The sequence below is a fragment of the Acomys russatus genome, chromosome 1, assembly GCF_903995435.1.
Source record: "Acomys russatus chromosome 1, mAcoRus1.1, whole genome shotgun sequence".
Taxonomy (NCBI): domain Eukaryota; kingdom Metazoa; phylum Chordata; class Mammalia; order Rodentia; family Muridae; genus Acomys; species Acomys russatus.
In genome coordinates, this window is record NC_067137.1 from 58,744,114 (window position 1) to 58,758,121 (window position 14,008).

Consider the following 14,008-nt stretch of genomic DNA (forward strand, 5'->3'; position numbering starts at 1 on the left):
TATACACAAGCAAAGTATAGAGAACAAAACAGGTCAAGAAAAAATTCTATGAAACATCTGGTAAAACACATATTATTTACATATACACATTGTCAACATAGTCGCATTCATTTGCATAATTATATATTAATAACAGAAAAACTTCACTTCTGCAAAGTACAGTACATCCTTCTTGAAAATGGGGTAAAGGAAGGGTTAAAACAATCTGACATATAATTGGGGCACTCAACCCACTTTCTGAGGGTTGGCAGCGCGAACTCCTTGCTCGTATGTGATCCTCTGTGTAATTAAATACTGAGCAGCCTGTGTTGCAGCTGGTGTTCCAGTAATGGTTACCTTCCGATTCCTTGTGCCAGGTACGAATTCTCCCTTTTTGGAGATCTGTATCCTTGCACCAGTCAACTCCTGGTATTCTACTAAGGTTTTCCCTCCTTTGCCAAGTATTGCACCAACTAAGTTTTCTGGAACTGCTATTTCAACTACATCCTTGGATCCATCTGTGGATTTCTCTGTCCCTAGAATGGCACTGGCAGCTAGGGGCGAGGCAGCTCCAAAGTATCCATTGGTTGCAGCAGTAGCAGCAGCCAGGCTACCTAATGCAAATGTCCCCGCCGTCCCACCAGCTGTGCTGCCGCTGGCTGAGGCTTCACTGGCATAGGTGGCCAACAAGTTGGCTGCTGCTGCTGCTGGGTTGGCACTGGCAGCTGCTGCAGCCAAAGCCCCCGTTGCTGCTGCTTGGCTGAGACCTAAACCTAAGGTGTTGAGATTATATCCGTAGCTGGCTAATGTATTAAGTGCAGAGGTGATGGCCACCAGGTCATTGCCCGTGAAGCCAGATAACACTGCTGGGAAGGCCGCAACGCCGGCAAGGTTAGCATGTCCTAATAGCCCTGCGGCTGCTGCAGCACTTGGTAACACTTCAGCAGTGTTTGCATAAGGAGATCCGGTTGGATTGGAATTTGCCACTGGACCTGTCACGTTGGCATAACTGATATTGAGACAGCTGCCACTCTGTGGATCCTCTTGAATCTTCTGGATGATAAGTTCAACAGCTTTTCGGTTTTGTTCAGGTTCTCCACTCACAGTGACAACCCTCTCTTGCAAGTTGATCCCATCGGGTTTCTGGGAAAGCTGCACCCAAGCCCCTGACTGCTCCATTATAGCCTTCACAGTAGCACCTCCCTTCCCTATTATCAGACCTGCTGTGCTGTTGGGAACTATAATCTTTACCTGTAATTAAAAAAAATACGTATAAATAATACTTCTGTTTTGTGCACATATATCATATTACTTTGCTATCCTAGAAAAAGTACAATAATTGATAATTAGTTTAAACATAATTTATTAAGATGGAAATACCACAACTTTAAAGTGACTTTTATCATATTTTAATAAAACTACCTTGCACAATGGAAGTTTTCAAAGGAAAAAGCAATCAAGTCAAAATCATTGAACAAAAAGTTCCTTAAATCTCTGCATTTGCAATACAGTCTATGAGAAATCAGAATGTCAATAAAAGAGGGACTTGTAACTATACATCAATATCTTCATATGGTTCAAAAATCAAAATGCTGCTACTGGTTCTTCATCCGTTGAAGCTTAAAGAAACTCTCTGCTTCAAGAAACATGAATAGACAGTGTGGAATTATGAAAGCAAAGTTAACAAAGACAGTGGTAGAAAATACCCACTTAACTCTTTCAACACATTAATTTCATGTTCCTTATTTCCTAGTAGTTTGGGGGTTAGTCACAAATATCTTATTTGTTTTGTGGCTATATTTAGAAGTAAAGATCAATAAAACAATTATTAGCATTTTACTTTTTCAATTGGACAAATAATCATTTAAGTTTATAAAACTGACCCATATTATTAATAATTATTTAAGATGTTTCCTAAATTAAGGGGATTTTAGTGTTACATAACCTAGACATTCTGATGAGGTGATTCTGTGTTTAGAAGACAGTTGTATTTATTACCCTATTGCCAAATGATGATAAGAAATTATTGTAGTCATTGAGTCCAATGTGGCCATTTTGTTAATTTATACTGAGTGTCCTGCCACAAGAATCAGCACATCCTGACTTGCTCACAATAAAATAGTACTGTACAAGTATATGAATGTGACATTCCCAGAAAGTCTAAAAATTTAAAAGCTATGTATTAACCTTGAGCTTGTATTTGTTGATGTCCACATAACCATCCATGGCCCTCCTGGGGCTCATCAAATCTGTAACCGTAGTCACTGACAGGGTACTGAAGTAACTTCTTCATTCTCCATGTGGGGCAGACATTAGACCTGGTGGCTGAATCACTTCTAACATCTACGTGGAAGTTTAGTGTCTGAACTTGAGACTTTCTGTAATTCACTAGCTCGTATGTAGCAAGTAGCAGAGATGCCCCCTTTAGAACACAGACCTGCAAAGGAACATTTTAAGCACGTCTGTGAGATCTGCTCATTCTGCTCTTGAAGGCAGCAGGCAGTGACTATAAATCCATGTTCCAGAGTGGGCACATACGAGTGTGTTTAGACAACTTACACACATGCCTAGATTTCTCTGCATAAATAAAATTATTTTTCTCCTAATTTTATATAATCCTTTTATTAAAATAGTTTGATTTTTAAAAGCTAAAAAATCCAAATATAAAGCCACTTTTTATGGATGGCGAATAGATTCAAAGTTGCCAACTAAGTTAATTTTATTTTATGGAGAATATTAGAAAAGCTTTTTAATAGCTTATTAATTTTAGTAGACTTTTCCCCAGAAAATTATTTGTCTTCAAAAATTATAGTTATAATGCTAACCCTAATTTTACCTCAGGCTCTTATAACGATGAATTAGAACAGATGTTAAGTTTTATCATACATATGGAAATTCTAAGAAAAATCTATCCAAAATCCTCCAGTCACTCTTCCTAGTAAGATTCTGCCCTGAGCGACCCAGTTTCTCATTAGTCTGCACACCTCTCTGGACTGTGCCCCAATTCTAGCATGTCTCCTCTTGGTCTCATGGCCTGTGAAATAGTTACAAACCCCACACTCAATCCATATTTCAGGTGTGAATCCTGAGTATACCCCACACTTTTTTCCATCTTTGCCTTTGATCTTCTGTGTCTTCCAGCTGTGGCTACCTATGAAAAACAAAAAAATTCCTTCCCCAAATAAAACAAACCTCATACCCCAAAGTGTTGTTTTATCTATATATCTTCCGTCATTTCTCCTAAGCAGTAATTAGTACAAAAAGCCAGCTTCCTTTAGGACACGCTCTCATCTGACTTTACCGTTACTACTTGTCCCTGGATTAAGTTACCCATGAGTAATCACCAGAGGAATAAAGCAAAAAATATATTTGTATAGGAATAAACTCATTTAAAAGATGATTGACCATAGACACAGAGAGACATCTGTATGCATATGTTGAAAACACACAACATTGGGTTCATTATTTTTTAATTAAAAAACTATTTATTTTCTGTGTGTATTTTGCTTGCATGTCTGTAATTGTATCACACATATATGGTGGCTGCTGAGGCCAGAAGAGGGCATCATATCTCCTGGAGCTGGAACTATAGTTTTAAGACTTTTGGGGGGTTCTGGGGACTGAACCCATGTCCTTTGCAAAAGTAGTAAGCCCTCTTAGCCACATAGCTCTAATCAACCTCTGACTTTGGCTTCTTAATCAAGAGTAATGTTTATCATCTCAAGTTCTAAAATGTCAAGTTACACCAAGCATATATCAAGGTATTCAAAAGTTAAATGCAGTGATGACTTAATCTACCAGAAAGTTTCTGAAACCAACACTACCAGGATTTTTGTCATTTAAAAACCCAACACTATTTAAATGCCATATTCTGTAGGTCTCTGAGATTTTTGAAGACGTTATTTAACTATTTTACCGTATCTTTCTATAGGATCATATCTATCTATTAAACCAGGATGTATATTCTTCTGATAAAAATAGAATAGCAATTGACATGACAATGATTTGATCAACTAACAATGAACTTGTATTACTTAATTATCTTAAGCGGGGTGCAACAGCACTTTCAAAGTATTGGAAGTAAGCCTTGTATTATAATCAAGTTGTATGGATACAATACCTCATGTTAGAGTAGAAAGACATATAATGTTTGTGAAGAATAATCTTAAATTTGATTTATATACCAATGTATCAAAATTAAACTTAAGGATTCTTTGACAATAAGACTCCTGGCAACACCCAGGCTACCTCAAAGAAGACGATGAACATAAAAGAACCTCATCATGAAGATGGCTTCAAATGTGGCAAACCAGCCACCAGGAAAAATGTCTTCATTTCTGTCACAGACAGAATTCTGCCTAAAAATGGACAAGCTTGGATGCAAGCAGAGTTGATGGCCAAACTCTGCCAAGACAAGGTCAGCAAGTCCTCAGTATTTTCTGCCTCACAAATATGTCTGTCAGATATATTGGGCCAGAAGGCTGAAGATGATGCTCCAACATTATAGAGAGTTTTGGGGGATTGTTCAGGCAGCAAACTCTCTCTCTCTTATTTCCTTATTTTGGTAGCTGCTAACCTGCACTTCCTGTCTACTCAGATAATTAATTTTATTCCTTCTCAAGTCTCTGATGGGGTTGAAGACCAGATAGTTTAATTTTACAATTCAGCTTAGTTGTTTAGGGGTTAAGAAGTTTTTAGGTCTAGATAGATGTTTTAAGTTGATAAAGATGAGATATGGTAGCTATTGATTTACATTCATAATTTTAGATGCACCAAAGATAGGAAAAATATTTTCTTCAAGGTTGACAAATACAAATAGTCAAAACACTATTAATGTAACATTTATATAATTCCTGACTGTTTTGTGGTTTTTCTTGCTGTAGGTAGTTTATTGTGTATATATGTAAAAAAGTAAAAAAAAAAAAAAAATAACAAGCCCACTATTGTCACACGGACAATATGTAAAATCTGGCTTATTCCTACACGTTCACTTATTAAAGTATATTTTCTACCATGTTCTATAGTTTCTAAGGCTAGTAGTTCCTCTAATTCAGCCATACAAGGGCAGATTAATTTTAGAGGTCTAGGCCTGAGCGTTATTTGATTAAGTGGTGAGAGGGGCTCAGTGTGGGCATCTATGAACTCATTCAAGTACTGTGAATGTTCTTCCATTTTGATTCAAGCTTTGCATTTTAAATTCAAACTATACCTGAAATAGATGAGTATCTCTACAAGTTTTGTGGAGGTTGTGCCTCATTTTGTTTCTTTTTCATACTTCGTTTTCTCTTCTGCCTATAAGCTAAGATAGTGACGGAGAGACTATGAACCCCCTATTGTGTGACTCCCAAAGGAACAGAAAATGAACAGTAGTCTCCAAAATTTTTCTAAAGGGAAAAAAATTTAACATACTTATTATTAGACTTAACGTTATTTTGCTTTGCTTCTGAAGCATTCTTTTTTTGGTCAATGATGTCCATTTTAAAGTTGCATTGCATCATTGCTTGGGAGCTGCAGCTGGAAGGAAGAAAAGCAAACAGTCCATGCTTTTCAGCACAGAAACACTTCAGACTACTACTGTTACACTGCGATGACAAGCGCTCTCATCAGTGATGGGAAAAGGAAAGCTGTTAGAGTCAACTGCAGGGAACCACAGAAGTTGCAAAATGATGCAATATGGAAGGGAAGTCTATTTTAAAAGCAAGAATAATTTTTGCTGCTTTTAAAAATAAGATTTTGCTAAAATAATTTCTGTTTATAGAAGAGCTATCTGCAATTATTCACAGGATAAATAAAAAAAGGTTACTCATTGAATTATTAAAGTCCTCCCACATGCATTTTTGGGATACATGTACTAAAACATATGCTCAAGAATTCTTAATTCTAGTTAGTAGAAAAGTATATCTGAAAAATTTTATTTTTAAAATATGCAAACTAGGGGCTCTTTTTTTATTTTTCACTGAATTCAATATTCAACATAAAAGGTGAAAATGAAAGTGGCTCTGAGCAAAATCAGGGACTGTGTTCAGTGATGCAGATGGTGGGGAGAAAGGACGAGACATGGCTAGAAAGAAACCTTACGGATATTTTCAGCTTGATATACCTATTAGACCCTAACCTGAAAATGTTAAGCAGATGAATGGTTATGGCTCTGGAGAGTTTGAGTTAAAGAGAAAGAGTAATTTCTGCCATAGAAATACACGGTGTTACCCAGATATGGTTAATGCAAAGAGTGGTTAAATAATGATCAATAAAGTATTAAAGGGAAAAATCTGAATTTTCAAATTATAAAAGGTATTAGAGCAGTAAATCCACCACTGTAAAGCCACATTATAAAGACGCATGCATGTGTGTGTGTACGTGTGTGTGCATATGTGAGTGTGTGTGCATGTGTATGTATGCCTATGTATGTGTATCTGTGTATTTACATGTATATCTCTGTGTGTGTATGTGTTTATATACACACCCACACTTATACTAACAGTGGAGGTACTGGCAATAAAAAAAGCATCTGCTTAACTGAGTTCCATAGTTTTTGGCAATAACAGTATGAAACAATCTTAAAAGCAATGGTTATAATTTGCATATAAAGATCTCCAAGGAAACAAATCTAATCATATCTGACTATAGGTAAGTCTGTTAATGCAACGGTAGACAGAACAATACCTTTTGAACAAGATGTCTTTGTACCTTAAATCATATTATTTAGCAAACTTTCTCAATCCTAAACTAATACCTCCACTAAAATTTCTGTAGGTATCAAACTGTTCAAATATATATGTGTTATCTTGCCCCCACAAGTGCTTTGACATGAATCTGGGCCCAAGACCTTCTGATATAATAACTATGAAAGATAATAAACTTGCACCCCTTATACAATAACTTAATTTGGTATAATTTTAAAACACGAAACAATGGCCATTCCCTTACAGTAACCTAGCACCTGTCTGGGGACAGAGGTCTCTCCCCAGGGGCCCTTTCTGATATTCGCTAGCAAATACCAAGATGTATACCAAATCAGAGCATTCAGCAGCTTGGAGGCACGCAAAATATCAAGTCTATCCCTTGACTGGCTTCTACTTTCTACTTAATGCATCACGTGCATCAGAACTGATACCTGCGTTTTCATCCTGTTGTCATTTTTCGCTAACCTTCAGTAGGAAAGACATGGTAATAAAAAGCTAGTGATCTTTCTGTTATCACCTTCATGCGTTCAAACACAGAACATGGCAGATATTTCTGATCACTAAAAAGAGGGACATGCTTTTAACAACTTACTTTCCTTTAGTTCACAGACAAAAGCTACTGGAGACCAGTTCATAAGGCGCTTTGCTATCCCCTTCATAGGTTTCCCACATAACAGTCCTGAATTATACTATTAAAGATCAAGTAGTTTTTCCTACTTTTGTGAGTGTAAACAATGCTGCCTTACACACTCATTCATCTAATATCTACACATCAGAACAGCCCTTTGGTGAAATTCTTAAGAGATGTACCACAGTACTTCCTTTATCCACATTGTGTGTGAATGAGCATTTCTGTGTACTTAACACACACATTTCTGTGACTTTTAAGTATACACATTGTTTCTGACTCTGATACACATGTATCATATATACTTACACAAAATTCTATCTCAGAAAAAGTTTAACCTTGTGACAGACATTTCTATTCCCTTCTCTAGAAGTTACCTTTCCTGAACTCCACTCATTTTTCTATTGGATTATTGTTTTATTTTTCCATAAGAATTGAGAAATGCTTCATGTATCAGGGATGTTGTCACAGCTGAATAGGAGGAAAGTACAGCAAAGTTTTTTTTTTAAGGTTAATCTCTTTATTTGATAAATCAATTTCTTCTATCTGGTTCATACTACTAGAAACAAATGAAATAGTACTTCACTTGAAGGACTATATAAAACATATGATCCTGCTCTAGCTACTGCTAGTCACTTAATAGATACCTTTTCAGAACCTACTACGCTCCAGATTCTGCTTCATACACCAAAAAGTAAAACAGAGAAAGTTCCTATTGTCATACAATGTAAGGTTCTAAAGGAATGACGGGGCGCACAGTATACAACAGATGGATCAGTGAGAAAGTGCATGGACTCCCAAGACAGTAGAACAAAGAACAGCATGAAAAATGAAATCAGGAGTGCGGGGGAAGGAGGGAGGCCAGAGAGGGGTTCTAAACAAGGCAGTTGAGGGGTCTCCTGGAATCGGTGGATTTGGAATAGTCTTGAATGATTACAAAGATTTTAACTAAACAGATTTCTGAGATTAGAATTTCACATGCAGAAAGAAGCAAGAACAGAACACTGAGGAAGAACCCGCTGGTGTGTGAAAGGAGCAGCAACTGTGTGGTGGGAATGCCCAGAGGGAGCGAGGGGCAGCGCTGGGATCAGATAAAAGCAGCAGTGTGGTCAGTGCTGATGCAGCTTTGGGTATGTTGGATTTTACTGGGTAAATTGATTTAGAACATTTCAGATGTAGTCATGACAATACAAACTTTTGACAGTTTAGAAGGAGAAGGATTAGGGTGGTCTCTGGAACTGTTGAAGGGAAGGTAGCAGTCAGATATGTAAGTGAATTACACAGGCAGCTGCACACTGTCTGGAGTTGCACTGTGAGAGGCAATTTCAAGGTACCTGGGACCTGAAGGTTAAATTTTAGAAAATATTTTTGGAAATTATAAATTTAACTCACAAACATCAAAATATGGTGAGAAGTTTGTGTAAACCCTCAGAAAGATTCTGTTCTTTGGTGGCTGCTACAGTTTGAGAGGGAGTTTTTGCCTTCTGCACAATTCATATGCTGTAATTTGATGACGATGCAACAGTTTTAGGAGGCCAGGCTTTTCAGCAGTATGACAGTTTGTGGGCTCTGCCCTCATATAGGGGTTATTATTGCTATGTTACATGTTTGTTGGAATGGCTTCTCTCTCTTCTGCTACGTGCAGACACTGCATTGCTTCCTTTCTCTGGCCCTCTACCATCTGCCATTTGAGTATGCTGTGAGAGGCCTCTTACAAGGTGCTGGCACTTTTAGATCCTGGACTCTCCAGTCTCTGGATCCATGAGAAATGTTCTTTATATGGTAACATTTAAGTTATGAAAAGAGCAGAGAACCCCCAAGGCATACATTGTGCATATAACAGCATAGAAAAGGCAATATATATGATGCTCAGAAGCCCCACATCTGAAGACTAGGACATCCCATTAGTGAGATAGTAACAAAGGGAGGAATAAGAGACCAGAGTCAGGATCAGCATAACACAGCGAGGAAGGAACACAAAGGTGGAGTAGAATCCTGGACACCAAGTACAGGAAGCACAGCACAGAAGTGGGCATAACAAAATGGGACACACTCCGCTGGCCGGTTAAAGGTGTGCAGTCTGAGAAAACACCTGGAATTAGCAGTGTGGCTATCACTGATGTGCTCCTCTGCTGAACTGCTAGGGTGGTGGAGGTAAGAGCCTTACTAGAGTAGACTTAAAGACAACAGAAGCAGACTGGAGATAATACTTCTGTGAATTTGACTATGAAGGACTAGAGGAGCCGTTAGTTTGTGGGGGAAAGGGCAGATAATGAAAGAAGGTTCTTTAGTGTTTACAGGTGGGAGACGGGAGGGAAGGGGAGAAGAAAGGGTAAGGAGCAGGGTGAATATTCCCACCACCGCACATTGCATACATGTACGAGAGTTAAAATCTAAATTAAAAAATCTAAAGAAAAATCTTTGTATGCAGCTTGGAATATTTCTACAGGGAGTCAAAACTTGGTAAAGAAGGGTATAGTTAAAGTTAAAGAAAAGGTGTACTTAAGTAATAGGAAAAGGATGTGCTCATCGTACAAGTGAAATAACTGACTCTGTAAGAAGGAAAGAGAGAGAGAGAGAGAGAGAGAGTGAGAGAGAGAGAGAGAGGAGAGATGTCTATGGAAAAAGTAAAAAGGCAAAAGTCATGGGTGTGAAGTGTTCGTCTGGTAAGTACTGTTGCATCAGTTAATGGACGTTTTCTTCTGTTGGCGTGAAAGACTTCAGTAAAGTATGTGTGAGGTTGTGGGCTGGGAAAGGGGAAGAAGCATGAGCAATGGAAGAGAAGGGGAAGAAAAGACAGTTCTTAGCTTGCCCCTGTTATCTGTGGCCCCTGCTGATAACCAGGCACTACTGCCTGCCTGACTTATAAAACTATGATGGGATGACTGAGTAAATAAGCATCATCTCGGAATTGATAAATGCTACTGAACCTGTTGATGCTTCTGAAAATTAGCCAATTTTCTTTGCTTTTTATTTTTTCACTTCAAAACTTCATATATAACAAAGCTGCAAACATTCATCTTAAAATATTAAACACATAAAAAAGAAAAAAAAATGTAGCTGTGTTAGCTTTACCAACTGTTTCCTGTAGAGTCTGTGGCATTTCACTACTAAGCAAGAGCCAGTGCACACTCTCTAGATGGTAATTACAGAACTAAGCTAAGGGTGGTGAACTTGGCCACAAGAAATACCTTAGACTTCAGAAAGGACAAGACTAGAATTGGACTGTTGTTAACTTAAGCATTTCAAACAAGCTATTTACCTAATAACTTACTTTTAAAGAATAATATTTTTCAAATATTTAAATGAACACACACAGACACTGCACCACTGTGACAAGAGTTGGGGACTTTCATAGCCAGATGAAAGAAACTTATGAAACTAAGCATTTGCGTTTCCCATGGGCATACTCAGCGTAAATACCAAGACAAGGTCCTCACCACATAAACTTTGTACTAGTGCTCTCTTCTCGCTATGACTTTATGAAGCTTCTTCACACAGGGGGTCTTCTGTTTTCAAGGGGCATTACTACTAAACTATAAGGTCCTCAGAATGTGTGTCCCAAGGAAGCATATTAAGGAAGCTGAAGAATAAAATAAATAAAAGTCAAGTGTTAAACATGACAAACTTTGGAATGAAAAGTTTTGGAAGGATGCCTCTGCAGAGCAAGCATATTACCTGAACTACTGCTATGGTTTTCATTTCTAGATGTTCTGTTTAAGTAACACAAACTATTAATTGCAAATGAGAACTTGATCAAAATTCATTTTGTAGTCTTGATTAGAAAACAACACAAATGTTAGTTATTTGACTGTAATGTGTTTTGCTTATAGAAATTTTCTTAGGAAAAGATTTTTCCTGCTTTTACAGCAAGATTATACAAGTTATAACACATGGCAGTAATTTTTAACCTAACATAGAAATCCCCAGTTTTCTCCAATTCTGTCAGTTATAAAAGTAGAAATATATTTGAAAATAGCTGGGTAAATATAAACTAAGTTTAAATCAGTATATATCTATGTGTATATCTATATGTGTGTATAATATATATATATGCATGTGAGTATAATATACACATTACTTTACTTCTGTAAAGTTTAAGATTATTACATTGAGCCACATTTCCCTAAGTAGACTGTATTTATAGACATAAGTTAGTAAATTCCCTAGGACAATTCTCAAGAAAGGACTAACTGCTCCATATTAAAAGTGTGAGTGAACAACAGAGATGACGTTCCTTTGCTGTCACCAACCGACGAGAACCTGCCATGAAGAAGTACAGGGACGAGAACCTGCCATGAAGAAGTACAGGGAGATTCATGAATTACTAAGAAGGAAATGCTACAGATAAGCTACAATGCTTTCCATAAATTAAGCATTTACTCTTCTTTTAATGATTGCTTCATGTGATCCAGGAGCTTCTTTGTACACAAACAGAAAATAAACCCCCAAACAAAGAAAATTGTGAATAACAAAATGCATCAGCACAGTAGGCAGAATATGAAACCACACTGCCTATAATTCAAATATTATGATATCAAATTTGGCAGCAGCATGTATGATAAAATGTCTAGAGGGTAAAATATAGCATTAACCAGAAAGTAGATACAGTTGGCCTTTTCTTTTTAAGGAAGCTTTCTATAAAAATCCACATTCACATAAATAAAATACAAATCCAATTTCAGAGACAAAGTTAGTAGACTGGCTTTCTACTTAGCATCTTACTTTGAGAAAATCATTGGTCTTGTTTATGCTGTACTCATCTGTGGAGAAATCAAACACTAATGGAGCACAGGAGAGAAATTTAAAACAAAAGGCAGTGATTCCCTTGGTGCGTTTCTATACCACAGAATTAAAGCATAAGGGAACAGAAGAAAAGAAGGGAGACTGCGAACACATCCTTCTCACCTCTACACTACCACTTTGCCCTGAGAAAAGTGCTGAGTGTGTCATTCCTGGTGTCACTTAACTGGGGGCCGAAATGTGTGCATTATGAAATTCCTATGTTAAAGGAAGCGCCATTTCATGAAAGGAAAACTAGGCTCCTACAGTAGACCAGCATACTAAGAGGGTTTAGATTTGCTTACACCATTTTATTTTCCTGTAGGTTGCAAAATTATTAGAATCAGTCGATGAGCAAAATGATCCTGGTGGCTTTAAATTAAATAATATGAAAAACACCACAGACAACATATGTAGAAATACCTTTCGATAAACTAATAAAAGTATTTGAAAACATAAACTGTAAATATTTAAATGATCACAACAAGCCTTATTTTACTAAAAAGGAAAAGTAGAAGCAATAAGAAGGTCTCTCACCTAAATAAAACTCAACTTATACAAAATAAAAATGTGTTTCAAAATTTTAATGATTATATTACTCAACAAATTTGAAAGGGTGCCTGCAATATATATTTCTAAATCAACTGTCAAATAGAATAAGATATAATTCTCATTGCAAAGTTTGGCACTCTTGCAATGAAAATGATTAAGCATTCTAGATTAAGAAAATATATTGTGTCTGCAATTATGAAACAACACTAACATTACATCAATTTTCAAGCTAGAAATGTTTATTGTTGATATTGCTTACAAAATAAGTCACATGATTTTCCTAATTTATTTATAAAAACTTCTATTAAGATACACTGAAAGAGATGAAAAGAAGAGCTCAATAATTAACCCTCAGGACTTCGTTGTACACTGATCACAGTTTTAAGGAGCGAATCCAAAACTCTAATGAAGTCTACTGCCTGCATATATATTTTTGTTAATGAAGTTAAAAAATGTATGTAAAATTAAAAAAGATGATTGATATTTATTTGTTAGGTTACTTGGAATCTGATCATGGTGCACATATGCGAATGAACGAATAAATCCTTAACCCACCATTATCTTTTTCTCCAGCTGGCAGGCAATCGCTGTGAAAGTATGGTGTAGATGAGAGGGTGATACTGTACCTGATTAGCTCTGGAGGTGGTCATGGGGTCAGATGGAGAGGACTTGGTGGTAGTTGGGGAAGATGGCAATGTCTGGGAACAAAGCAGTTCAGGAGCAAATCAACCTTTATGAGCCTTAAGCTGATCATTAAACAAAACAAAATGAAATAAAATGTAATATAACGAGAAAAAAACCCTATGAACAAGGTTTCCTCCTAGTCATTCAAATTTAATGGAATTTAAGATCAACTGAGTAACTAATACATGTAATATGCATGCATAAGCATGTAAAAATAAATTCATGACTTGAAATCATGATGGTGACTGATAGAAACTCACATGAGTGCTAAAGGCATCCTGCCCTTATGCATGAATAGCAGTCCCATTTCTTTCCCTCTAATTTGCTTGGGGAAAAAGAGATGTCAAAGAAAATTCAAGAAGTTAGATGAATAAAATTGGAAGAGTCATTTTCCTATCAATGAATACAGTCAGAGATTTGAAGAAGTGGTAAAATGGAGTTTACTTTGGCATAGAAGTATCCACCTACTTAATACGCTGAAAATCACCAACAGGCTGATTCCACATGAATTTAGGGATCCATACATAAAAGCAATTTAATTTGTAGTTCTGAGTTCTTAATATCACATTATCTTCTAAAATATTAATTTTTAATAAACTTAGAGCCATCTGAAAATGTAAACATTAGCCTCATATTAATAAACATGTATCTGGTAGCATTCTAAAAATTATCATGTTTATCATTTATGTTAAATGATACA

General features: G+C 36.7%; 1 protein-coding gene across 11 annotated transcripts in view; it reads right to left on the minus strand.

The window, feature by feature from the left end:
* The window catches only part of Nova1 (NOVA alternative splicing regulator 1), a 127,256-nt gene that overhangs the window by 2,908 nt on the left and 110,340 nt on the right, over positions 1 to 14,008 (minus strand). For 9 of the 11 annotated variants that reach the window (XM_051145564.1, XM_051145580.1, XM_051145587.1 and 6 more), the window contains 2 exons: positions 13,251 to 13,322; positions 1 to 1,230 (listed from right to left, as the gene is read on the minus strand). The exon at positions 1 to 1,230 is cut by the window's left edge and continues 2,908 nt beyond it. In XM_051145564.1, the coding sequence (XP_051001521.1) occupies positions 226 to 1,230; positions 13,251 to 13,322 (1,077 nt within the window). In that variant the 3' untranslated portion in view covers positions 1 to 225. The remainder of the gene's footprint in view (positions 1,231 to 13,250; positions 13,323 to 14,008) is intronic. The other 2 variants (XM_051145572.1, XM_051145595.1) reach the window with 1 other exon arrangement.